Source organism: Chanodichthys erythropterus, chromosome 3 (genome assembly GCF_024489055.1).
Source record: "Chanodichthys erythropterus isolate Z2021 chromosome 3, ASM2448905v1, whole genome shotgun sequence".
Classification (NCBI taxonomy): Eukaryota; Metazoa; Chordata; class Actinopteri; order Cypriniformes; family Xenocyprididae; genus Chanodichthys; species Chanodichthys erythropterus.
In genome coordinates this window covers 27882291-27908219 of record NC_090223.1, presented here as the reverse complement: position 1 = coordinate 27908219, position 25929 = coordinate 27882291, and the positions used below count along the sequence as shown (strand labels likewise).

The 25929-nt window shown below is 41.1% G+C and overlaps 1 protein-coding gene across 2 annotated transcripts; it reads right to left on the bottom strand.

Annotated features, from left to right (window-relative positions):
- Window positions 1–206: 206 nt before the first annotated feature.
- Window positions 207–22397, bottom strand: casc3 (casc3 exon junction complex subunit). Of its 2 annotated transcripts, XM_067381628.1 has the most exons (14): window positions 22183–22397; window positions 21349–21373; window positions 21080–21135; window positions 18302–18508; window positions 17396–17541; window positions 17063–17239; window positions 15360–16195; window positions 12693–12751; window positions 11779–11887; window positions 11506–11622; window positions 10828–11033; window positions 10060–10182; window positions 8406–8440; window positions 207–1669 (listed from the first exon to the last, which is right to left on the bottom strand). In XM_067381628.1, the coding sequence occupies exons 1-13, from the start codon at window positions 22366–22368 to the stop codon at window positions 8408–8410; spliced, it is 2280 nt and encodes a 759-aa protein (XP_067237729.1). In that variant the 5' UTR covers window positions 22369–22397; the 3' UTR covers window positions 207–1669; window positions 8406–8407. The 2 variants fall into 2 exon arrangements, with proteins under 2 accessions (XP_067237729.1, XP_067237728.1); XM_067381627.1 differs by lacking the exon at window positions 8406–8440.
- Window positions 22398–25929: the final 3532 nt, after the last annotated feature.

Genomic DNA, 25929 nt, shown 5'->3' with positions numbered 1-25929 from the left:
TTATTTTAACACTATTTAGAAAGGGACCATATGTACTCTGAGCAGAGTTGATTTAACTCTGGAGATTTTACTGTGTAATTACATATACAATTTCAGACGCTTCTAAATTAAATCCTTTAAAAAAAAAAAGCCAATATGTTATGCAATATATTGAGCATCCCCGTTTACAAACCAAAGCAAGGACAAGTCGAATGTTATATTCAGTTCTTGTTTAATTTCATCTCCTGACATTGCTCCACAAAACAAAAATCGCAAAAATGAAACACTTATTATTCAAACATCTATGAAACATACAAGCCCTCACAGTGTTGTCAGGTCTAATCAAACAAAAACAGATATGTCAAACCAATGAACTCTTTAAGGCATAGAACGGAATACAACATCTTCTAATAGTCTTTATGAGCCATGTCTAAACAACGCTGGGAACGACGACATCTCAGTTATACTGTTAGGTTTTTCTTGGGGAAACAATCATAAAGGGAAGGATTTAAAAAGATGCATCCATAGCACTCCCACAGTGGGGCAAAGAATAACAGCTCACAGCCAAAGTTGCCATCTAGAATTGCTTTCACAAAGAAATATATCTATAAAACCATGCATGCCTGTACAGTGTGCCTCAAAGAAAACAATTGCAACCAAAACTATTTATAAAAAGAAAATGCTAATTAATTTTAAAAATTAAATTCAAAGTGAAAGAGGCTTGGCTAGGTTTCCCTGCTTGCTTTGTTCATATTGACAGCATTTCATAAATGACTAGTTCTTAGTATTATTCGTTAAACCACTGGCTTCAATATACTTTAATATGTACACTTACAACAGAAAGCTAATCAAGCGAGTTCCACTGTCAAGTAGGTCAGTATCTGGCAAGGTTAACGGTTCGCTTTAATAGAATTACAGTATTGAATTTAACAGTACAATGTTAAAGATACAAGGGACAGCCAGACAGACGGAGAAAGAGGAGGTTTGAGGGGTTGAGTCCCAGTTTGAAGCGGGACTAGCACCATCACGGCAGGTTAAGCAGTCAGAGCGATACAGCGGCCTTAAACTGACAAACATGCGAAAAGGGCTTTAATTTGTGCAATTGAAGGTGTACGACAGATGTCTGCTGGCTGATTTCATACTACATTTTAACCGCTGCTTCAGATTTAAAAATGTGGGTCCATCTTTTCACATACTCGAGTTTGTCGTAGTGCTTTTCTCCTTTTCAATAAAAACTTTTGCAAAACAGAGAAAAAGGCGATTTAAAAGGAAGAAAATCAACTAAAACACTCAAATTCAAAAATCCAGCCGCCTCGTACAATTTCAGTTAGTCTGTCAGCAGAGACATCAGGGACACAGGAGTTCATGAAAAAAAAAAAAAAAAAAAAGTGTCTCACTGTTTAAGACTGCATACTTTATCCCTAGACGAATAGCAGAACAACGGTAAAACACTTTTCCGGTTATGAATGGAAGTACAAAAGGAAGGAAAACCTGCAAACAGAACCTTGGATGAAGACAGTGAAACTAAGCTAGGCGAAAAAAAACAAAAAAAAAAACAACAACAAAAAAAAAAGTTAAAACCTAAATGGTGAATTCAATTTATACAAAAGCGGTGCTGGTCCTGACACGTGGGCCCCTCGCCCTCTGGCAGCTAGGAGCGAATTTCCTCAGCGGGCTTTCTGCTCTGGTCCTGATGGAACAAGGTCAAAGCACAAAATCAGCTGTTAATATAATACTTTACTCTACAGAAATGTAATGTAAACTGGCAACCCTATCTATCACACTTATTATTATTATTATTATTATTATTATTATTATTATTATTAATAAAAGTCAACAGATTAGTCATTTCTTCAATATGTAACCCTTTCTTAGCATTTGGCCATTGCATGTCATTATAAAAATAAAATTTTTTGTTATTACATGTATTTCTTTTTATTAGGGATGCTCACATTGACCGTTTAACCATTAACCGAAAGTAAGAATTTTAACCGATTAATACTATCAGTTAAACGTTTTTTTTTGTTTTTGTTTGCCGTTTGCTGCATGGTTAAAGAAATGCTACATACACATATTTGTTAACTCGCGGGGCGTTTCACACGTGCCAGACATATTTCGCTAAGCAACAAACAAAATGAAGCGAGCGAAAAGTACTGACCATTTTGATAGAAAGGGTCAGGCGCGCCGTTGGCATGGGGGACAGGTATAAGGGCTGCTTCAATCAGTCACAATATATCATCTTTTAGCTTAGGATATTTTCTTTCAAATGAGACCATTTTCACGTTTCTGTGAGCTTTCGTTCATAAATAATCAACTGTTTTGTCGCAGATGTGAAGAAGAGGAAACGTACTCTGTTACTAACGTAACCTCGGTTCCCTGAGATACGGAACGAGTACTGCGTATGGGGAAAGGTCTCCTTTTTCCCCGTTACTGAAGCCTTTTTCAATAACGCAGTGTAACTGCATCGTCATTGGTTCACTCATAGACAAGTTGTTGAACCAATGACAGCGCAGCATAGCTGCGCGACCTATGGCGACAGAGCGCGCGAATATTCCCGCCGAAATGGGCAGGGTTTAGGGCTATATAAGCGGGCGTTTCGCCATAGGATTTCAGGTCATTCGACTGAAGCGACGACACTGAAGCCGCAGCCTCGTGGCACGGCAAGTAACGCAGTACTCGTTCCGTATCTCAGGGAACCGAGGTTACGTTAGTAACAGAGTACGTTCCCTTTCGATACTTCACTCGTACTGCGTATGGGGAACGAATTCAACCGCACCGTGCCACGGCAGGGAACGACTGGACTTGTCTTGGGCACCGTGAGGGAACCAGAAGACAAGTGAGAAGGCCGGAGCCGTCGAACCCTCGTTACACTACAAAAAGGGAGTTAACTCCCAGAGTGGCATGAAGCGGAGCTCGATAGAGGCCGCTGGATCATACCGAGAGGACCCGAGCTTGTAAGGTCGGAACGTCCAAATGATAAAATCTAACAAAAGTAGACGGCGAGGACCAGCCGGCCGCCTCACAGATGTCTTTAATCGAAACTCCACTAGACCAGGCCCAAGAGGAAGCCATTCCTCTAGTAGAGTGAGCTCTAACTCCTATGGGGCAGTCGAGGCCCATAGAGGTGTAACAAAGAGCAATAGCGTCGACTATCCAACGCGAAAGACGTTGCTTTGAGACCGAAGACCCCTTGGTGCGGCCACCAAAGCAGATAAAGAGCTGATCAGATTGCCGAAAAGGCTGTGATCGATCAACGTAGGTCCTTAATGCCCTGACAGGGCAGAGTAGTTCCAATTCTCACTCGTCCGACGAGGGAGGAAGCGCTGAGAGGGAAATAACCTGTGCTCTGAATGGAGTCGAGAGCACCTTAGCGACGTAGCCATGCCTAGGTTTCAAAACGACTTTGGAGTTGTTGGGCCCAAACTCAAGGCATGCAGGGCTCACGGAGAGGGCCTGCAAGTCACCAACTCGCTTAACTGATGCTAATGCAAGTAGCAGAGCGGTTTTGAGCGTCAGGGGCCTGAGGTCAGCTGAACGCAGTGGCTCAAAGGGAGGCCCTTTAAGAGCTCTGAGGACCAAAGAGAGGTCGAGGAGGATTTAATCACCTAGAACCTCTCAAGAAACGCACCACGAGGTTGTTTCGTCCCACTGACTGGCCAGCGATAGGAGCGTGAAACGCTGCAATGGCTGCTACGTAAACTTTGAGCGTTGAAGGGGTGCGACCCAGATTCAAACGCTCCTGGAGAAAAGACCGTATCGGGGATACGTCACACTCCACTGCGTCTATGTTGCGTGTAGAACACCAGTCAACAAAGACCGACCATTTCTGGGCGTAGAGGCGTCTTGTGGACTGAGCTCTCGCCTGAGAAATGGTATTCAGCACGTCCCCGGGGAGGTTGGCAGGCTCCCGTCGAGGGACCAGAGGTGCAGAGCCCAGAGTTCTGGCTGGGGATGCCAAATCGTCCTGTTCGCCTGAGAGAGGAGGTCCCGTTCTCTGGGGGATCACCAACGGAGCTTTTGTGGAAAGCCTGAACAGCTCTGAGGACCAAACTTGGCTCCTCCAGAGCGGGGCCACTAGGAGGACTCTGTGCTTGTCTTCCCTGATTCGTCTGATGACCTGTGGGATCAGAGCGATCGGGGGAAAAGCGTAAAGGAGGGTGCTGGGCCAGACATGGGCCAGCGCATCTTCCTCCGAGAAATAAATTGGGCAGTGAGAGTTGCCTTCTGAAGCGAAGAGGTCTACCTCTGCCTTCCCGAAGAACTCCCAGATCATGAGAACCGTCTGGGAGTGGCGCATCCACTCGTCTGAGGGGACATTGCTCCGAGATAGCATGTCTGCTCCTAAGTTTGTTCTCCCGGGTATGTGAGTCGCCCTGAGCGACTGAAACCTCGGTGATGCCCATTCCAGAAGACGCTTCGCCAGAGCGTATAAGCGGCCGGATGAAAGACCGCCCTGGTGATTTATGTATGACACCACTGTCATGCTGTCCGACTGGACTAAGACGTGGCGCCCTGTCAGGTGTGCCTGGAATGCATGAAGGGCTCGAATCACTGCCAACATCTCGAGGCAGTTGATGTGCAGATGGCATTCCTCGTGAGACCACGAGCCGAAGGCCGGTCTGCCCTCGCAAAGAGCGCCCCAACCTGTGTTGGACGCATCCGTTGAGAGCACCGTCCTTCTGGACACCGCCTGTAGGGGTACAGGGTTCATCCAGGGTTTCAGAGCTGCCAAACAGGCCTGATTGACCCTGAGACGCAGGCGGCCGTGAGGAGGGACCCGGAACTTCAACCAGTACTGCAGAGGCCTAATCCGAAGAAGGCCGAGCTGCAGAACCGGGGAGGCGGAAGCCATCAGCCCTAGCATCCTCTGGAAAAACTTCAGAGGAAAATAGGCTCTGTTCCTGACCGATGCCGCGAGCTGCTGAATGGCCAGAGCGCAGTCTGGAGATACTACAGCCGTCATACGGACTGAGTTGAAAACTGCACCCAGGAACGTTATACGCTGGTTGGGGAGCAGTGAGCTCTTGGCAAAGTTGACCCTGAGACCCAGGCACTCCAAGTGGCTGAGTAACACGGATCTGTGATGCTCCAGCTCGGCTCATGACTGGGCTAGGATGAGCCAGTCGTCGAGGTAATTGAGAACCCGGATTCCCATCTGTCTCAGTGGGGAAAGTCCGAAGTCCGAAAGCGCCGCGTTCATGCACTTGGTAAAAGTGCGAGGAGCTAGGAACAGTCCGAATGGAAGGACTATATATTGGTAAGCCACACCCTTGAACGCGAATCTCAAGGATCGCCTGTGATGGGGGGCTATCTGGATGTGAAAGTATGCATCCTTCAGGTCCAGCGAGCAGAACCAGTCCCCGGGGCAAACCTGCGCGAGGATCTGCTTCAGCGTTAGCATCTTGAACTTCCGTCTCATGAGGGAGAGGTTCAAGAGCCTGAGATCTAAGATGGGTCTGAGACCGCCATCTTTTTTGGGAACTAGAAAATAACAGCTGTAGAACCCCGAATTGCTCTCTGAGGGGGAGACTATTTCTATAGCTCCTTTCCTCAGAAGAGACATGACTTCGGCTCAGAGGACATGAACGTCGTCCGTGTTGACTGAAGTCTGAAGCACCCCGCTGAAGCGCGGGGGCCTTCGGGCGAACTGAAGCGAGTAACCTCGACTTATGGTTCCCAGAACCCAGCTTGACACTCCGGGGATGGCCCGCCAGGCCTCGGCCCGCGTGACAAGGGGCTGAATGGTATCGGGTGCACCGGAGAGAGTGGAAGAGGAACTTCGCTCTTTCTTAGAGAAGGTAGAATATTCATAGTGTTCGCCATAAGAATAGCGTTTTGCATGGACGCAGCACTGGGCCCAGTTAGCACAACACTGAACATATCTCCTACACCCGGAGCTGAACGAGGCGGAGGGGGAGTGGAACGAAAGAGCTTTTGGGGGGGTCCGGCTGTGGCGAGACTTTGCCCCATCCTCTTCCTTCCTGAAATATCAGGAGGGCTTAGGAGGCGTCGGGTCCAGCGTAATCTTAGGCCGGGGTCCTTGACATTGCCTCGGGAAGGAGGAGCGCTTACAATGGCGCTGCTCCTTGAGTGGTGCTGCCTGAGAGGTAGAGGGGGCAGGTTTGTTCTGCTGAGCCGGCGCAGACTTGGGGCGGCTGGAAGCAGACGTGGAGCTAGGGCATTTAGGCAGGAAGTGTCAAAAGACGACTCTTGTGCTGCAGCCCTCTACTGCTGGCCCGAAGAGACCAGAAGGAGAGACCGGGGCATCCAAAAAGGCCGTCTTGTCCATCTCCTTAATCTCGGTCAGGTTGAGCCACAAATGGCGCTCAAGCACGACCAGGCTGGCCATGGATCGTCCAATAGCCTGAGCTGTGGCTTTTGTGGCACGCAGGGCTAAGTCAGTGGCGCTGCGGACATCACGGAAGGCAGGTGCATCGACGCCAGACTCATCCAGAGAACGGAGGAGCTTCGCTTGAAACACTTGGAGAATAGCCATGGCGTGCAGCGCTGAGGCAGCCTGGCCCGCGGACGTATATGCTCTGCCAGCCAGGGCAGAAGTGGTCCCGCAGGGCTTGGATGGAAGGGCCCTCTTAATGTTCCAACCCACAGCCGTGGGGGCACAGAGGTGAGCCGCCACCGCTTCGTCCAGGGGCGGTAGATGCTTGTAACCCTTCTCTTCAGAGCCATCCACAGAGGTGAGAGCTGAATAATTCGTAGTACATAGGCGGGCAGAATACGGGGCGCGCCACGACTTCGTCAGCTCGTTGTGAACCTCTGGGAAAAACGGCACGGCGCGTTGACGAGGGGCCTGGCGGGAACCCGGCAGGAACCACTCATCAAGCCTGCTCCGTGATGGCTCCTCTGGCGGAGCCCATTCGAGGTCCAAAACCTCTACTGCTTTTGAAAGGATGCGGAAGAGCTCGGCATCCATACACGGCTTGCAGTCAATGGGCTCCAGCGAGAGAGGGCGGGCGGGGTCAGAATCACCGGCCCAACCTTCGGATTCAGAGGCCGCGGGAGACATGACGTCATCAAGCAGCTCGTCCTCAGAACCGCCAAAAGAGATGAGGTCGCTCGCATCTGCCGAGGGACGCAGCTCAGGGCGGGAGAACAGGACGGGGGACTGCTCTCTCGGGGGTGAGGGTGAGGCACGCGGGGAAGCCGGCGTGACGTCATCTAACTCCGTGCGCTGGGCCGCTCTGCCCCGCGTCTCTTCCTAGCCAGCTCGCGGGAGGAAGATGACGGGAGGGCGCGAGCGGCAAGACGCATGTTCTCACAGTGAGAACACGAGGTCCCGGTGAGCGCGGCCTCTGCATTTTTACTTTGAAATGTGCGTTCAGTGTCAGAATTTCTGTTTTTGTTTCGGTGCAAGACCACATGTTGCCAATTTACCCAATAGTATTGCGCCACTCTGGGTTGCCAGTCTGCGGAAAACACATGCAGCGAATTGCAGCCATGGAAGCCAGCGAACAAACTGGGTCAGAAATCACAGATTCTACCCGACCTAAAAAGCCTCAGCATCTATCTAAAAATATCTATGAACGGAAGCATATTAAAACACGATATCAACTCATCATAAATCAATAAATCAACTAATTATCTTACAGTGTGCAAGTCTCCTCGCCTTCCGATGTCAATTGAGCTCGCTCCCGTTGCGTCTTCAAACTGGCAACCCGCGAGAGCGTCGAGTCTGAGGAGGGGGGGGCGGGGCAAGCAATATTTTGAATTGGACTGCAGTACCCATTTTAACCACTAGCTGTCATTCTTACATAGAGCACCTTTAAGACAAGTTATTTCACTCAGCGGCCATCTTTGAAATGACTCGAGCATCCAAGTGCAGCTCCTCTGACTGTCTGACTTTCTATAGGAAACAGAGCCTCTAACGGCCGCTGCAGTGATGCGATGACTTTACCAATCGGCGACTGGCTCTTATTTAGAAGGCGGGACTTAATTCGCCATATTACGCGTTGCACTTTCTCCCATTCAAAACAATACGAGTGACACATCTTGTGTTATTGTATAGTCTTTGGTGCTGCCCACAAGGCTATGGGTACTGACTTCATCTTGACGTCATCTTGATGTTTGCTTTTTTTCTTTAGTTGAAAAGCATCCAGAAATATACTGTCAACTATTTATTAAAAGATATTGGCTAATACGTTAAAGTGATAATTATTTCATGTTAAGGCAGAAAACTGAAATGGCCATTAATAAAATTACATACTATTTTTCCAAAACAAATTATAAATAAACCCTAAACTCAAATAAATTTTTAAATACCACAAGTGAATTTGGACATCACAAGATTACATAATGTACAGTATGAAAAATGTATTTTCATTTAGAAATTTACATTTTACAGTGTTAAGTTGTTAGTGTTTTTAAAGATCAGTATATTTTACCCAAAAATTAAAATTGTCATTACTTACACTCAAGTGGTTCCAAACCTGTATGAGGTTGTCTTCTGTTGAATACAAAAGAAGATATGAAGAGTTTGGTTCCAAAACGCTATAAATCCATTTTGATTCATTTAAGTAAAAAATGTGTTTTCTTTACCAAGAAAGAGGCAAGATGAAAACCACTATTTTCTGTTTTAAACTTTCACATAGCATCTTTAGGTTATAATAACATTAAAAATTAAATTCCAGATTTTCCCCCCAAAATGCAATAAATCCATTGAATCAATATAAAAGTTATTTTTCATATTGAAACTGCTCAAAATACACAAGTTGATCCACATATATGACAGCCTTTGAACTTAAATTACTAATCTTATATACAGGGACTGGACTAAAAAATACATTTAGTCATCACTCCCAAAATGAATTCAACAAGTCATCTTGTTAATGCTATAAATTAATTATGTCTCTGTTTGTCATTTCCGATTAAAGAGTATCTGGTGCCACCACACAGTTAAAATAAAACATGTTTTTCTGAGTACATTGGAATTAACTGCATTTACCCAGGGGCATCGCTATACTGGTGCGACAAAGTAAAATATAGCTGATAAATCCTTGTCTGACAGTGCAGATTTTAGCAATCATGTTATGTTGGTTTTTTTTCTTTTTTCTATCAGATGTTTAGAATCAAAGCTAGCAATTCCAGATTCGAGAATTAATCATTCTTGGTAAAACGGCTTTTAAAAACTGTTCATGATTAAGTTTTGGGGACCGTGACAGAAGTTTGATTCTGTAGTGTGAGAACAAGCAACAGTCTGCATTTTTTCTTTTCCTGAGTGCTTCAACTTTTTAATCTCCTCACATAAATGATTACATTTCGATGGCTTATGTTTCTTTCCCACCGCAGAAACCACCACATGTTCATCAATGCCTTCAAAAAGATTATTTTTTCTGTTTTTGCTGACCACAAAGTAGATAAGGAAAACTAGGATGCTGAATGTATTCAAAGCGCTGCCATTACTGTTTACAGTGCGTGGAATGGCGTGCAGTGATTGGTTGAGCAGATGTATCGCATTCTGCAGAGAAGGGAGACTGGCGTTTGTCACGGTTTGGAAAGATAAGGAGAAAACATGACAGAATAACACGGCGGATATCGCATTTTTTTGTAAAATTAAAAACTGTTTTTTCAATACAGACCAGATGGCAGATTTTGGCAAGAACTCAATTTTTTTTTATTTATTTTTTTTTAAATGGCATTTATCATGCTTTGGAACCAAACTCTTTTGAAGAATGTTGGTAACCAGCAACGATTGACTTCCATAGTAGGAAAAAAAAAAATACTACGAAAGTCAATGGCTACCATCAACTGTCTGGTTACTAACATTCTTTAAAATATCTTTTGTGTTCAACAGAAGCAACTCATACAGGTTTGGAACAACATGAGGGTGAGTAAATGATGACAATTTTTTGAGTGAAATTACCATCATCTAACACTCCCTTAAAGGGTTATCTAAGAGTAAATGAACAAGCATAATTAAAATGATCCAATACTGAACAAACTATAATATCAGCAGGTAACCAATATGGTACTAATATTTCGTGCATCTCCATTAGAAATAACATTTCAAAACACCTGATTGATCTTTCCTGGCTGAACGTAATGACTGATGTAATGTGCGGTTACCTCAGGAGGGGGAGGTCTGACTGTAACGGGATGAGAGGAACGTCGGGGCGGGGAGCGTTTGGGTTGAGCTTGCTGCTGTACCGTGTCGTAGTACGTCACACCACCGTAGACCTGTGACTGTGCCTGGAGAGGGATCCACAGGAGGAAGTCAAGCATACAGAGAAGCACAAAAATCCTGAGATACTTAATACTGGAGTGTCACATCAGTGCTGGGTAGTGACTGATAAGTAAACTGGGTTACATAACCAGATTACAAAAATTAAATACTTGTAAAATGGACTACATTTTAAAATGATCAAAATCAGACAATTAATTTTTATTGATTGTTTCATAATCACAAAATAGCAGTAAATTAAATTTAAATAAATTTGAAATTGCACACAGAGATTGCCTCTAGTCAGACACCAATAATTACACAATTGTGAAGCCAGACAGCATAAACAATTATAAATATTTTATAGTTTTAGTATTTTAGTAAAGTGTTTTATTTTGGTTGTTTATAATTTATAATAAATTGTCTCTTTGTATTTTTATATTAATAATGGTACAAGATTATCCTGTTCAAATCTGTGACAAATTAGGTCGAAAGTAATTAAAAATCAATCCAAAAGTAGTCCGATTATATTACCTAAAATGTGTAATAGATTACATTAACTACAATTGTCATCATGTAATTTGCATTCAGTACTGGATTACATTTTGCAAGTAATCCACCCAGCACTGATCACAGGATGCAAGTAACACCTATTTACAGTCAAACAGGCTCACCTGGGGGTTGGGGTACATTGGAGGTAGCGTAGCTCCGGCTGGGTATGGGTAGTTGGTGTTCCCAAACGTCATGACGCCTGGTGGAGGGTAGAAGGGTGGGGGTAGCAGCTGCTGTGGAGGCGGTTGCCCAGGTGACAAAGAAACGGGTGGAGCGGCGTAAAGAGCCGGATTGGGCATTGGCCCTCCCGACTGGTGTGGATGCAAGCCTGAAAGGCAGAAAATATTTGAAACGTTAATTTTGAAATTACATCAAAACTTCCTTTTGGGGCATTAAAATCAACACAAATTAGGAACCATACATAAATGAAAAAAAATCGAATCTATCCATTGGTTGTATGGATGAAGGCAGATCTGAATGTGAGCTTGCTGTCGATTGTCAGAAAGGGGCAGGGTTTAAGCTGACAAAATGATTGGCAAAGTCCTGCATATGTCATCAGAGATAAATCAGTCATTTCAAGATTTAAATAATGACATTTTAAATAAAACTTAAACTGAAATAATAAATAAATAAATAAATAAATAAATAAATAAATAAATAAATAAATAAATAAATAAATAAATAAATAAATAAATAAAATATATAAATCTAGTAATATCCATGGACGAATCGTTCCCAGTAAGGTCAATGACGTGCATTTAGCAAAGAGCCAATTTTAAACAGATGTTCACATATCTCACCTGGGTGACCAGGGTGGGTGGGGTGTGGCAGGTGCATCTCAGGTTGAACAAGCATGCCTTGAGGGGGCAGCGCTGCTGGACTGTCCCCATGCGTGTAGATTGGTCCCTGGAAAGACACTGCATGGAGAAATGATAGTCTTTATCTTGCATGTACGATCACCATAAAAATAAGTGAATAAATATTACTATATTCAGTAGGTAAATTTAGGACACACACATAACACATTTAATTTAGAACTGCCCTCTACAGGCCAAAATGAGTACTGCACTCACTGGGTTCATAATAATGGCCCTCCATGACTCCTATGTGCATGGGCGCAGGCTCAGGAACTGGCCTCTGGCGCTGTGATGAATACCGCTTAGCTCGGCCACCACCAACACTCTGATAACAAGAAATAACTGATGAAATACGAGGCTGTAATTTATCCCTCCAATTACTGCCTGGTTTTAGAATATAAAAATAAGAAATATTATTATAATGAATCCCTATAGACTCATTCACACCACATGCAAAATGTGCATTCAGCCTGCATCAAAGCAATTTTTATTCTTTAATTGTACTCTATAATTAGGTCCTGTGTTGAAGCAAGGTGCAAATAATTTATGTACTTGTGCCTTGGTCAGTAATTTGCTAAACATTTTCCAAATTGGCCTTTACTGAGAAACATCTAAGAGGTAGTAGAGACGGATCTTTTCTTCCATACTATGAGGATTCCATTCGAGTGCAACAGAAATTTAAAAAAAGGATAAATGCAGAATGTGAACTTCAGTTCTGGATTTTGAGATGTAGGCGTTGCACTCAAATGGACACAGATGAACATGAGCTTGCAGAGGTTGGGTAACATGAAGCATTTACAAACATTATAAACACTATGTATTTGAGTTCCCCTCATTTCACAACAAATCCTTTAAATTTAATTTCATTTGCAGTGAAACAAATCCAAATGTGAGCACTTTGCACATATTTTGCATACTTGACATTAATTGCATTATAAAAGTCGCTTTGGAATGCAAGTCACAGTACATTATATATAAAAAATAAATAAATAAATATGGTACATAAATTGTTCACAATTAGATCTATAATATGCAATTAGAAAATACAATAGAATTGTAAATGAATCATGAAAATAAATTTTGTTTAATCTATGAAGTCTTGGTAATTATTAATCGAGCAGCTGACTCACCATATCCTCCATATTTCCATACTGTGGAGGGCCTCCTATGTGCATGGAACTACGGATGCCTGTTGGGGACAAAAATGGAGAAAATGTAAAACCACTGTTTGTAAAATGGTTGTAAAACAAAAAGTGCTTCCCACAGATTCGATATATACTTGCGGTGGTGGCCGGGTGGAAAATCCTCCCATTACCCATGGCCAAAAATAGTCTACTACATCATGTGACAAACAACAAATAATAGGTGATTTAACAATGTTTTTATTTATTAAAATTCATTTTAATTACATAGGCTACTATTACATTTAAATTACATACTAATATTATGCACTATTATGCTTTGTAAATTATGCAAAATTACAGCATTTAAATAGTAGAGCTCTCCTTGCATTGTCATATAGTGTGTCTCCAGCCAGAGACTACAATAATTTACTAAAATTTAATACAATTTATTTTGTAACCAAGGGCGTAGATTTGGTTTCAACATTGGGGGGGTTGAGCGTTGGTATGCTGCCTGTTATTTATTTTATTTTTTTTTCAATTAAAAAAAAAAACTGTTTTATATGTAGCGTTATTGGGTAATTTATTTCTTCTATCTATCTATCTATCTATCTATCTATCTATCTATCTATCTATCTATCTATCTATCTATCTATCTATCTATCTATCTATCTATCTATCTATCTATCTATCTATCTATCATAACTTTATGGAATTTATGTATAACCATTCATCAAATTCTAACATCATAGAGTGATTCTAAAAAGAAATAAATTATGTTATATATTGAAACTGCGAGTAGGTGGCAGCGATTCGACGTTTTAATGAGTGAGCTACTTAAATCGTTCATTCAGCTAATTCGTTCAAAAGTCAGATTAATTTAGGAAGAAAACAAACACCGATTTGAATATTTTTGTCATTGATAAGACGCTATTGAGAAATGAAGTAACAAAATAGATGGCTGTTTTAGTACGTTAATTGGTTACAGTTACACTGATAGGTATGGCTAAATTGCAATGGCTTAGGTAGCTAAAATATATGTGGAGTGTACTTAGCTATTACAATGTTTTCATACCTCCTTCTCAGTACATGCTTTATTCTTTTTAACTTCCCTCTTTAAACAGAAGTTTAATATAGTCGGCTGGGCAGCGATTCTCTTCATTTTTGGTGCTACCCGCTCTCTTTCATTCAAACAGTAGAGCTCCACTCGCGTTGTGTTGGTGAAAGTGCGATGCGCATTGGTTGGGCGTTACCAATCGGTCCAATGGAGGGGGGGGGGGTATTTTTTTTACTAATTTATTATGACAAAACACACATATTCGATTATAAACAAAATTATTGTTACAAAATAAATGAATTATACATATTTTAGTATGGATCTACTGTGATTTTCATGTTGAGATATTGGGGGGGGTTGTAACTGATGGATTTGAATATTGGGGGGGGGGGTTTACCTCCCCCCATCCCCCCCACAAACTACGCCCCTGTTTGTAACCAAAATACCAATAATGCCCAGAAGAAGAAGAAAAAAAAAACCTTAACATGAGACTTAATTATAAACAAGCCCAAATACATGGACTGTTATTTTGAAATGTCTATACTTTTGCAGGCAGATCCTTCAGATGAGGGGGGGAAAAAATGCATTCTTACAACCGTTTAAAACATTATATAAAAGCATTAAAGCAGACATTGTCATAATTCATCAACTCGAATTCATTAGCAAATCGCTTGGAACACACACCCAGAGGGTTTTTGCTTTATTCACGTACACATGCTCTTAAACACATTTTACAGTTCGCACACAGAAGGACCCGCACTGTCAAGCCCCGTCTTTGTGAAATATCTACCATGTCTCTGCACAGGCCCGGTGCCACGAGGGGGCAAAAGGGGGCATTGCCCCCTCAGACAATGAGAATATATCATATAATTCATGATATAGTCAAGTTTGTGAATATTGTGAAAAACTAAAATGCAATACCTGTCATAGTGTGGCTGCATAACGCATCGCCAAGGAATTAAAAAATAATGTTCTAAAATAACGGTCGCCGTAAAAGAAAACTCATGCTTTTTGGTTTTGGTGTGCCAAAAAAACAAAATAATGACTTATTTAGTGATGGCAGATTTTGTAAAACTGCTTCATGAAGCTTCGGAGCGTTATGAATCAGCGTATCGAATCATGATTCGGATCGCGTGTCAAACCGCCAAACTGCTGAAATCACGCGACTTTGGCGCTCCGAACTGCAGATTCGACATGCTGATTCATTTATGCTCCGAAGCTTCCTGAAGCAGTGTTTTGAAATCGGCCATCACTATACAAGTCATTATTTTTTTTTTTTTTGGCGCAAGAAAAATATTATTGTCGCTTTATAATATTAATATTGAGCCACTGTACTCACATGAACTGTTTTTAGTACCTTTATGGAGTACCTTGAGAGAGGAAGTGTCCATTGCTCCCTATGCAGGCCTCACTGAGCCATCGATTTTCAACTAAAATATCTTAATTTGTGTTCCGAAGGTAAACAAAGGTCTTACGGGCGTGGAACGGCATGAGGGTAAGTAATAAATGACAGAATTTTCATTTTTGGGTGAACTAACCCTTTAATATACCTGGGCAGCCTGCCCAAGTAAAGCCTATGTGTGGGAAGCACTGATAAATACACAAAAAGTAAATATTACCTCTCATCTCAGCCTGCAGGTAGGAGGGTGGGCTCTGGGCCCAATTCTGCCCTGCCAGACTGAGGCGGGCCAGGTCCTGGTCGAGCCCCGTTAGTCCTCCTTGTGTTCCTGCATCACTATGCTCTTGCCACGACTCGCTCTTTGCTGTCGCTGGGGTTTGCTGGACCGCGGGCGAAGAGTCATCTAACGACGCCTGCTTACCGAGATCAGACGTTCGCGTTCGAGTCGCCCTCCGCACAAGCGAGTACGACTTCTTCTCCACCGTCCTCTCTTGAGGCGGAGATGATTCTCTCATCTGACCAGCTGCACTGCCCCCTTCCATCACTGGGCCTGGATCTTGCTTTCGTGGTGACGGAACCCGTTCTCTCTCCGTCTTGTAGTGGTGAGCGGTGTATGTAGTCGTCGCTGTTGGAATCTCACCCTCTTCCTCTTCTTCCTCGCTGCGGATGTCCTCCACCACCACGGCTGGGCTACGGTCAGCATGAACAGCATGAGAGCCACGGCCCCTGAGCCTCGGGCCCCTTTCACCCTCCCCAGACTGTGGCCGCACACCTCGAGGTGGCGGGCCGTCTAGACTGGGCTTCGGGTGCCCTCGACCTTCTGTCCTGTGGGGGGCCGACGAGGCTCGACTGCCCTGGAAGCTGCGCTGTGGAAGTTGAGTTGAGGGTCGCCCAGAGGGTTTGGGTGCTGCAGGGGGAGCAGGAGGAGGTCCTGACTGTAGGGTAACAGACTGAGGGGCATTGCGGTGGCCAGGTGGAGGCCCCTGCCATGTTGTACGTACAGGCTTCTCTCCGTCACGGTGGCGCCTAGGCTCCCGACTGGGTGAACCAGAATATCTGCCATGAAACATGGAGATAATAGTGGGTAATTCATACAACAAATATGCATGACTTAAAAAAAAAAATAATGTGAAATTACTACAATTTGAAATGACTTCAATTTTTATATTAATCCATTTAAAATTTAATCCTGTGATTATTAATTTGAATTTTCAGCATCATTACTCCAGTCTTCAGTGTCAAATGATCCTACAGAAATCATTCTAATATGCTGATTTGATGCTCAAGAAACATTTCTTTTTATGAATTAATGCTGAAAACAGTTGTGCTGCTTAAAATTTTTGTGGAGACCATGGTACATTTTTTTCAAGACAGAACAGAAAGTTTAAAAGAACATCTTTGACATTTGAAATAGAAATCTTTAACATTGTAAAGGTCTTTACAGTCACTTTTGATCAATTTAATGCAATAAATAAAAGTATAATGTATATACAATTTATAATAGTATATAAATAAGTAAAATAAATGAATAAATAAAAAATTAAAATAAATCTAATACACGTCTAAAATGTTTATTTTTGTATTATATGATATGTTCGTTTTTAAATAATTTGTTGTTTTCCATTTGTTTAATCAAACTGAATGGACTGTTGTTCTGGCCCAGGTGTCAACCTAAAGATAAAATAAACAATGGATGTTTCCTCTGACAAAATAAATTAATTAGTTAAGCAAGTCTTTAAATAAATTATTACTGTATAATGATTTTTTGGACGGGAGTTCGTCCCCTCATCTTTTTCTGTCTTTACATTTTTCTATCACTAGTACATGTACATACATACCCAAAAGTGCTACAACTAAACATATTGGTTATATTTTACCAATACTACCAAACATCAAACTGCAAAGAAATAAACATGACCTCACCTGGGTTTTCGGGAGCGGTACGACCGTCCGTCACTCGGCCCTGTGCCGTTGCGGATGTCATAACCGTAAAGAGCAATAAGCTCTTCGCGGGACTTTGGTGCCTGTTCCTCTTCACGAAACTTGTCATGTTCCCATCGGCCCTCGTCCTTCCACAGCTTCCTGTGTCTGCCTTTAGGCCTGGTGACAGATGGGTGCGTAGAAAGAGAGAATTATGTGAGATTTACGAACCATATAGTGCGTGTCAGTTTCAACACTTCAAAACTCATCTTCAACTAATGTCTTTAATTAAAATATGATTTTATAGTTGAAAAGAAAAACCGTCTGGTCTCTCACCTCTCCTCCTCTGTAGCCTGGCCTCTCACGTCATGCTCAAAGAAAAGGCCTTTTCGGGGGATGTATGCTGGATTCTTCCTGTCCTCATCATCATCCAGCTTCTGGCCTTTACTCCCTGATTTATTCTCAGGGTCCTCTGTGCTCTCCTGTAATCATTTAGGAATCATTAAGTTTCGGCTTAAAAATTATTTATAATTAAGAATATCAGCGTGATTTAGCATCGTCTTAGTCAAGTCGGTGGCACTGTGTCCAAGGAGCGTTTTAATTATTTCTTTCAAACTAAATGTTCTTGCTAATACAATGCATTCAAACAGTCACTCATCTGAGCTCATCACACTCAATTATATTAGCATACATTTGATTACCTCATTACACTAGTCATTTTACAGTTACTGCGATCATAAAAATAGCTTTAAAATTCTACACATGGCACATTTAACATCCAACAACTATATTTTAGTCAGAATTACGTCGCCCCCATTATATTGCGCTTTGTCCGTTTAGCATGGCGGAGCTCGTTTACTGAAGCCTAAAGTTTAGCGGAGACATGTACAGATTGAGAATATACATGTGAAATGCAAGTTATGCACTGACAAAAACCACATCTCAAACACATAGCACATGTATCTGTTAAGAGCATCTGACAGGGCAAGCTGCATTGAACTATGTGTGTTACATATCTTACAAGATATTTTGAAGCCCTTAATATAAAGCATGTCACATATTTAGGACATATTGGATTATGCACTTTTTCCTCTGCTTTTTTCAGATTCACTCGTTATAAACTAGGCAACTGTATAATCGACATTAACGGTATTGCCTCATCCTTTATCATTTATTTATATTGTACAAACCCTATATACCACCCAGCCCTAGGAAAATATGCAATATTCTGTTCTTCCATACCTGTCCGTCCCCACTCTGTCGTTCCCCAGCTAGATTCCCCTTCTCATCTGTTTTAACCTCCTTGACCTCTTCATCTCTCTCCTCCACTTCACCAAGCTCTGCTTCACCAAGCTCTGTCGGGGCATCTGCAGCAGGCTTCGGTTCTGCAGCAGGGCGGGAGGCCTCGTCATCACTGAAATGCTCTCCTTCCTCCTCTTCCTCTCCTCCCTGAGAGGAACACAAAACACCAAATAACAGCATATTCTCAGGTCAGGAAACAAACCAAAACTGCTCACACAGCACATCAATTTCCATTCAAGTACAGCCAATTTTTACAAACACAAAGCTATAAAACTGCAAGAACATATGGTAACACTATTTTACAGTGTGCTTGTTACACATTAAATGTACTAACATAATTACAAGCAACTAACACTAAAGTACACATTTGTCAATTAATATTCCATACTAATGTGCATTTACACAGTAACAAGCACACCTTAAAATAAAAAGTAACAATATCAGCATATTTAAAGCAGAATGAATACAAAACACGTTTCCCAGTAGCAAAACAAAAACTAATTAAAATGGTTTTCATTAACTGAACCAGGCTGAAATAAAGCGAAAAACTCAATTTGAAATGTTGACTTAGTGAAATTAAGTACTAAAATTACTAAAACTGAGGAAAAAAAAAATCTATATAGAACTATGTAAAAACAAATTACAAAAGCACAGAAAATTAAAATGAAAACTGAAAATGTAAAATAAAACTAAACCATATAAATAGTATTTTATGAGAAATATTAGCATCAATTGATTTCACTAAATCAGGAATAGGGGAGAACTGTGCAAAAGTTTAAGCCTACCACCAGCTTTGTTATTTTAGCAATGTTTTAATAACCATCCATATAAATTTTTTGGTCTTTATTATGATACAAACAGAAAGTACAGGAAATATGTACACAAAACGTAAAAAATATAATTGAGAACAAAATAGCTTCTTTATTTAGTGTGACCTCCTGGTCTTCTTCCAGTTTCTCGAAGAAAATCTGAGAAATTTCTCATCAGATGAAAGTTATCTTGGCCTTCCAGTCCTTTTCAATCCCATTTAGGTTTAAGAGAGCCAGATTCCTGCTATTGATCAAGTGTAAGGCGAGGACATTTTATACTTGTCAATTTAGCCTATGGAAGTCGTTTTTTTCTTTTTTCTGTTTTTTAAAACTGCATACAAATTTCCTGTATTTTCTGGTTATATTCTAATAAAGAGACTAATTATATATGGTCATTATACCATTGCTAAAAACAACATCTAACGTACTGCATATTACAACAGTTTTTATTTCAGAAAATTAAGTCATAATTTAGTAAAATACTTAAAAAGCATTCTTGATCTCATGCATTTTCACTATAAATTATCTGCACCACAAGACACAGTATACTGTATGTTATTACAAAACAAAAACATGCCCAACTTAAAAAGACTAAATAAAAATAAATTTTTCAAGGAAATCTCTCCAAAACCCAGCATTTTGAAACCATGAGCAGACAGTGTTTGTCTGCAGAGAATGAAAGCCAGCTTTACGTAGGTCTGAACGATAGGAAAGGGTTGCTAGGACACCAAACAAAGTGGAACGAACATCAGCATCCAAGACAGCCCAGACTAACCCGACAAGCGGAGATCTACAACCCCATCCAATTTCACCACAACCTCACAGCCAATGAACCCGAGCGCGCTCTAATTTGCCTAAATTACCTAATGATACGTCCTGCAATCATCAAAATGCTACTTGCAATAAAAAGGAAGAGTAGCAAAAAGTGAGGATTGTGCATCATACTACTAAAATTAGATGAGGACTACAGATGCACTAACAGCATGGGGCTCGGCATTGGCAGTACTCATAATGCCACAAGAGATAAGTGAACCACATTTATTGCTTACAAAATATCTCCCCAGCTGAGGCTCAGTTCTTTCTAAATCATGAATCAGGCAGGTCCATTTCAAGCTTCACATTTTAAATTAAACCACCATAATTATCACACTCTTAAAGGATTAGTCCACTTTCAAATAAAATTTTACCCCCATGTCATCAAAGATGTACATGTCTTTCCTTCTTTAGTTGAAAAGAAATTAAGGATTTTGATGAAAACATTCCAGGATTATTCTCCTTACAGTGGACTTCAATGGACTCCAGATGCAGCGGCTATTCCGTTTTTTCCGCAAGTAGAACAGGGAAGGCGTAGGACATACGGCGTAAGCTTTTTGAAGAATACGGAAGGCGGAAGCACGTGCAAGGCGATAGTGTGTGTTTATAAAGCATATACAGTTGTACTTTTTTTAGAAAATGACAGATGGTTTCTCTAGATAAGACCCTTATTCCTCGTCTGGTATCGTTTGGAGCCCTTTGAAGCTGCACTGAAACTGTAATTTTGACCTTCAACCGTCTGGAGACCATTGAAGTCCACTATAAGGAGAAAAATCCTGGAATGTTTTCATCAAAAACCTTAATTTCTTTTCAACTGAAGAAAGAAAGACATGAACATCTTGGATGACATGGGGGTGAGTAAATTATCAGGAACATTTTATTTGAAAGTGGACCAAATCCAAATTCTCCACAAAGAAAGGGTAGTGCTCCCGCAACAACTGTGCGAGAAAACCGACTGCCTGCAATGGAGACATTTCGTACCCCACACACACCAGCCACCAGTCTGGATCTGTACCGATTCATCGCTGCATTGTCTTTTACAGCACTGACTGAGTTCCCAACAAGCCCCTTAAATAGTGTTGCCATAGAGACTTACCTCTGTGTGCGATCCATTCTCCTCCAGATCAGCGCTGTCATAGTCTGATAGCACTGCTGAAGAAAAGAAGTCAGCCATTTCAGCAAGTCTGAGAGCAAATGACTACAGAACTAGTCATCAAGAGTGGCAGTTCATAGTTATTTAACATATCCACACTAAAATGGCTGCGGTTCATGAACCTACTGGACCACAGGCATAATTTGAAACTTGTGAGCTTGTCAAAACATACATTAGTAGCAAAAACATAAATGTGAAAGAGATACACTCACCTTCACCAACACCATCTTCACTTTCCTAAACAGAAAGAGATCAGAATCAAACAAAGCACACTTAAATCAACATAAGCCTTGTTTAAAGATGAGAAAATGATCTGAAACCAACGCTCAAGACAGGGAAACTTCATAATTCACAACATACAGTTAAAAACAATGCTGAACTTCCTCTTCTCGGTCAGCAGATTTCCCTCTTCTCTTTGCAGAATGGCGCAGTCAGAGTGACAGATCAGATGTCAAACATCTAGGAACCTCAAATGTCATTTGATTTGCTTATCAAATATCTTAAGTAAGATATCTTCTTTAAGCCAACCGGATGCATTTGCCATTACATGCAAGAGCCAATTCACCTTCGTCCACGTATCAAGGTAGATAAGCGTTTCTCAGCCCTATTCCTGGAGGTCCCCCAATGTACTACACATCTCAGGGGTCTCCTTAAGCTTTAGGGAGCCTGTTTAGTGAGCTAATGGGGTGTAAGATAGAGGACGCATCTAAAATGAGCATGTCGAGGGAACCTCCAGGACCAGGATGGAGAACCACTGGGACAAATCATGGAAAGCAAGTCATTTTAAGGTCAAAAGAGGTCAACACCAACTATTACATTTAAGCAAAAGCACAGACAAGTCAGGGATTGTATATTCCTGTAAAATAACTAGGAACAGGCGCCTGTTACACACTTGAACATCTACATCAAGTGCTGGAGACAAAAAAAAAAACATCACATGAACCGTCTACATTTATATCAGGTGTTTAGACCGTTTGAAACAGTATAAAGCGCACACACTCGGATCGGCCCTGATTATAAAAGCAGATTTACAGCCACACACTCACACACTCCGACTCATCGTCTCTTTTGGTGGCGACGCGCTCCGCTGGTGATTCGACCGGCTCGGGATCTTTTCCGCGAGGCTTCCGGCCGGCCGAGGAGGATCTCCCGCTCTCGGAGCCCGAGGCGGACTCGTCCTCCTCCTCGCTGTCCTGAGAGGCGCGCCGTCTCCGTCGCCGCCGGTCCGCCATCTTAACTCTCAAGGAAGGGAAAGCGGATCTGCGCGGGGGATTGTGGGGGCTCGTAAGTTCGTCATATCCTCTTGTTCCCTGCTGCGTCAGAGGCGGCGCGCGTGAGCGAGTACCTCAGTGACGAATGAGAAATTCATTATGCGCGGTTTCGTTTCTGTGAACCCAAAGGCTGGGATAACAATCACAGTACAGCTCTGACTAAGCCTAAGCATGTTTCATCAGTTTTCCTTTCATTATGAAATATTTATATTAATTCATTCCGCTTTTTTAGGTAAGTATATGATAATAAGAAGGTACCATGCATTTTTTTTTTTTAGGTAAGTACATAAAATTTTGGAGTGGCAATTGTGTTCAATTCATTTCATTGGAGCACCACAGCACACAAATATAGTTACAATTTAGTACAATGGTATGTTTTATATGTATCATCTCGTTTGTTTTTATGTTTGTTTTATATTTACAGAACTTGCCACAGTTCTTTTTATGAAAAGACTTGCCTCTTGTTTCAATTTCTCACACAGTATAACTTTTAAAGGATTAGTTCACTTTCAAATTAAATTTTCCTGATAATTTACTCACGCCCATGTCATCCAAGATGTTCATGTCTTTCTTTCTTCAGTTGAAAAGAAATTAAGGTTTTTGATGAAAACATTCCAGGATTATTCTCCATATAGTGGACTTCAATGGGCACCAAACGGTTGAAGGTCAAAATTACAGGTTCAGTGCAGCTTCAAAGGGCTTTAAACGATACCAGACGAGGAATAAGGGTCTTATCTAGCGAAACGATCTGTCATTTTCTAAAATAATTTTTAAAATTATATACGTTTTAATCATAAATGCTCATCTTGAACTAGCTGTCTTCTTCTCTATTTGAATTCCGGCAGTGTAGACAGTGCTAAGTGTATTACTGCCCTCCACAGGTCAAAGTTTGAACTAAATTGTCATATACAATATGCTTGTGCAAGTATAACAATTAGTTCAAACTTTAACCTGTGGAGGGCAGTAATACCAAAGACTATAGAATAACACAAGATGTGTCACTCGTATTGTTTTGAATGGGAGAAAGTGTAACGCGCAATATGGCGGAATAATTCCCGCCTTCTAAATAAGAGCCAATCGCCGACTGGTAAAGTCATCGCGTCACTGCAGCAGCCGTTAGAAGCACCGGTTTCTGTAGAAACAGTCAGAGGTGCGCCTCTGAAACATGACAGAAGAGACGCGCATTTAGGTCTGCGCATGCGCATTAGCTTGATCCAGCCTAAAAAATACAGTTTTTTGTCATGATTCGAGCGTTTGGTTAAAACATTTATTAGACAGCTGTTGTCAGATTTCATTGGTGATTTCAAATATGAAATGTAATCGTAAGGTTGGCGAACAGTTTTGGAGAATTTGATGTTTCCCCATTCAAAGAGATAGGGCATGATGCCCAGGATGCCCGAGAGGCGTTTCAAAGATGGCCGCCGAGTGAAATGACTTGTCTTAAAGCAGTGGTCACCAACCTTTTTAAGCCCAAGATCACTGACCTCGACCTTTTTGAAAGACAAGATCTACTTGATAGAAAAAGACAGCCCAGATTGTATTTAGTATTTTTTTTCGTAGCCAATGTAGATTCTGATTTATTTATTTATTTATTTTTACAAGCAAATTGGCAGATTCTGATACTGGTTGCAGATACTCATTATTAATATTATTATAATAAACAAAAATACATAGCCATTTCAAATTGGGAATCACTGCTTTTTGATCACAATCCAAACAAAGATACTACGCACGTTGCATGAGCAGTTATTTTTTTGTTTTAATTAGATTTAATTTCTGGATTTAAAGCAGAAACAGAACAGTCTGACTTTATCTTTGTGAAATTGTAATTTACAATTATGCTACATACACAAAAAAGCATGAAACAAAAACGTAAATTCAACAGCAGGTGGCGCTTATGGAGCAGCAGTAATACAGTGTTTCCTTGGTTACCGCTGTAAACAATACTGAAATGCGCTAATAATTAGCTAACGTACTTTATTCTAAGGTAAGAGAAATCTTTCTGAAGACTGATCTCCTTTTAAAGATGCATTCATATAAGCCCTCACCCAAATTCAATATTTATATTTTCATCCTATATTTCGAGCATCGTGAACAGTGAGCTGATCTGCCTGCTACAGACTTTTCTCCTCTTTGCGTCCGTCTTAAGCGTCTCTGGCCTCTTGTTAACGGCCGTTTACAGACTCAGAAATGATGTGGGCTATTTACCTTTATCTGTCTGTCCCAGTAGCTCCCAAAAATAAAATAAATACAAAAATACAGTACAAAGACTGGAGATATTTCTGTTATTTTCGCGAGCTACTGGAACAGTGATAAAGATCGACGGGTTGGCGACCACTGTCTTAAAGGGACTTTGGTAATACACTTATCAGTGTCTACAGTGCTGGAATTCTAATAGAGAAGAAGAAGAGAGATAGTTCAAGACGAGCGTTTGTGGTTAAAATGTATATAATTAAAAAAAATTTTTTTAGAAAATGACAGATGGTTTCTCTAGATAAGACCCTTCATCCTCATCTGGTATCGTTTAAAGCTCTTTGAAGCTGCACTAAAACTGTAATTTAAGGAGAATAATACTGTTTTTCATCAAAAACAATTTCTTTTTGACTAAAGAAAGAAAGACATGAACATCTTGGTGAGTAAATTATCAGTTAATTTTAATTTGAAAGTGGACTAATCCTTTAAAACTGATGGCTGCAGTGATGTAATTTTTTTTTGCATCAAATAGTTTTGCCTTTTGAACCAAGACACCTAAGTTGAACATTAAATTTATGGAAAAAGATCATTTATTGCCTGAAAAACAGCTATTTAAAAATAATCTCATTGGGTGTCTTAAATGTCAATAACTTCTCTAAAAAGAGGATTCATATTGTTCCACTGGCTCCCAGTTGCATCCCATCTTACAGTTTTTTACAGACGCTAGGACACATTTCTCAATACTTAGGTCACTTTTGCAAAACTCTTCACACAGTGAGCACAACAGAAGTCTATGTGGACTAAACTGAGGATCAATTATCATTGCTTTGGCACAAAATGCATTCAATGACTACAGCTCTCAAATTTCGTTAATTCTTTTCTCACTCAGACACAACAACTGCCAAAACTCTTTGTACGAACAGGCCAATTTGCACATGCTTACATACTGTTTTCAAAACTGTTAAACTTATGTTCAAAACAATAACATAATACAAAACTGAATAAGACAGCAATTTGCTACATTTCTACAGTAATGTAGTTATGAAATATATTCTGAATCTAAAAAAATCAAATACTGTCAAAACAATTAGATGAAACTGAACACCTACACAAGCATTAGTCTTTCAATTTCATTACCATCAACTCAAAAGGGGAAACTTAGGAATAATTTTGTTCTGCAATGTAAACATGGACCATGTAACATACACTGCAGTGAATTATAAGCAGTAGAGAGTGTCATTCTTGTTTTGTTAAGAAATTTTAAAAACTAAAACATTGTATATTGCTAACTGATGTTAGTGTTTTTAGGTCGATGTGACAAAGCGTGTT

What these genes read in the sequence shown, in the direction of transcription:
- casc3 (XM_067381627.1), bottom strand. Translation starts at nt 22,368, where the DNA reads ATGGCGGACCGGCGGCGACGGAGACGGCGCGCCTCTCAGGACAGCGAG. An exon ending in GAGACGATGAGTCGGAGTGT is followed by an intron (nt 21,374 to 22,182) that starts GTGAGTGTGTGG and finishes CTTTCTGTTTAG; the next exon opens with GAAAGTGAAGATGGTGTTGG. An exon ending in CCTGCAGGCTGAGATGAGAG is followed by an intron (nt 12,752 to 15,359) that starts GTAATATTTACT and finishes TGTCCCCAACAG; the next exon opens with GCATCCGTAGTTCCATGCAC.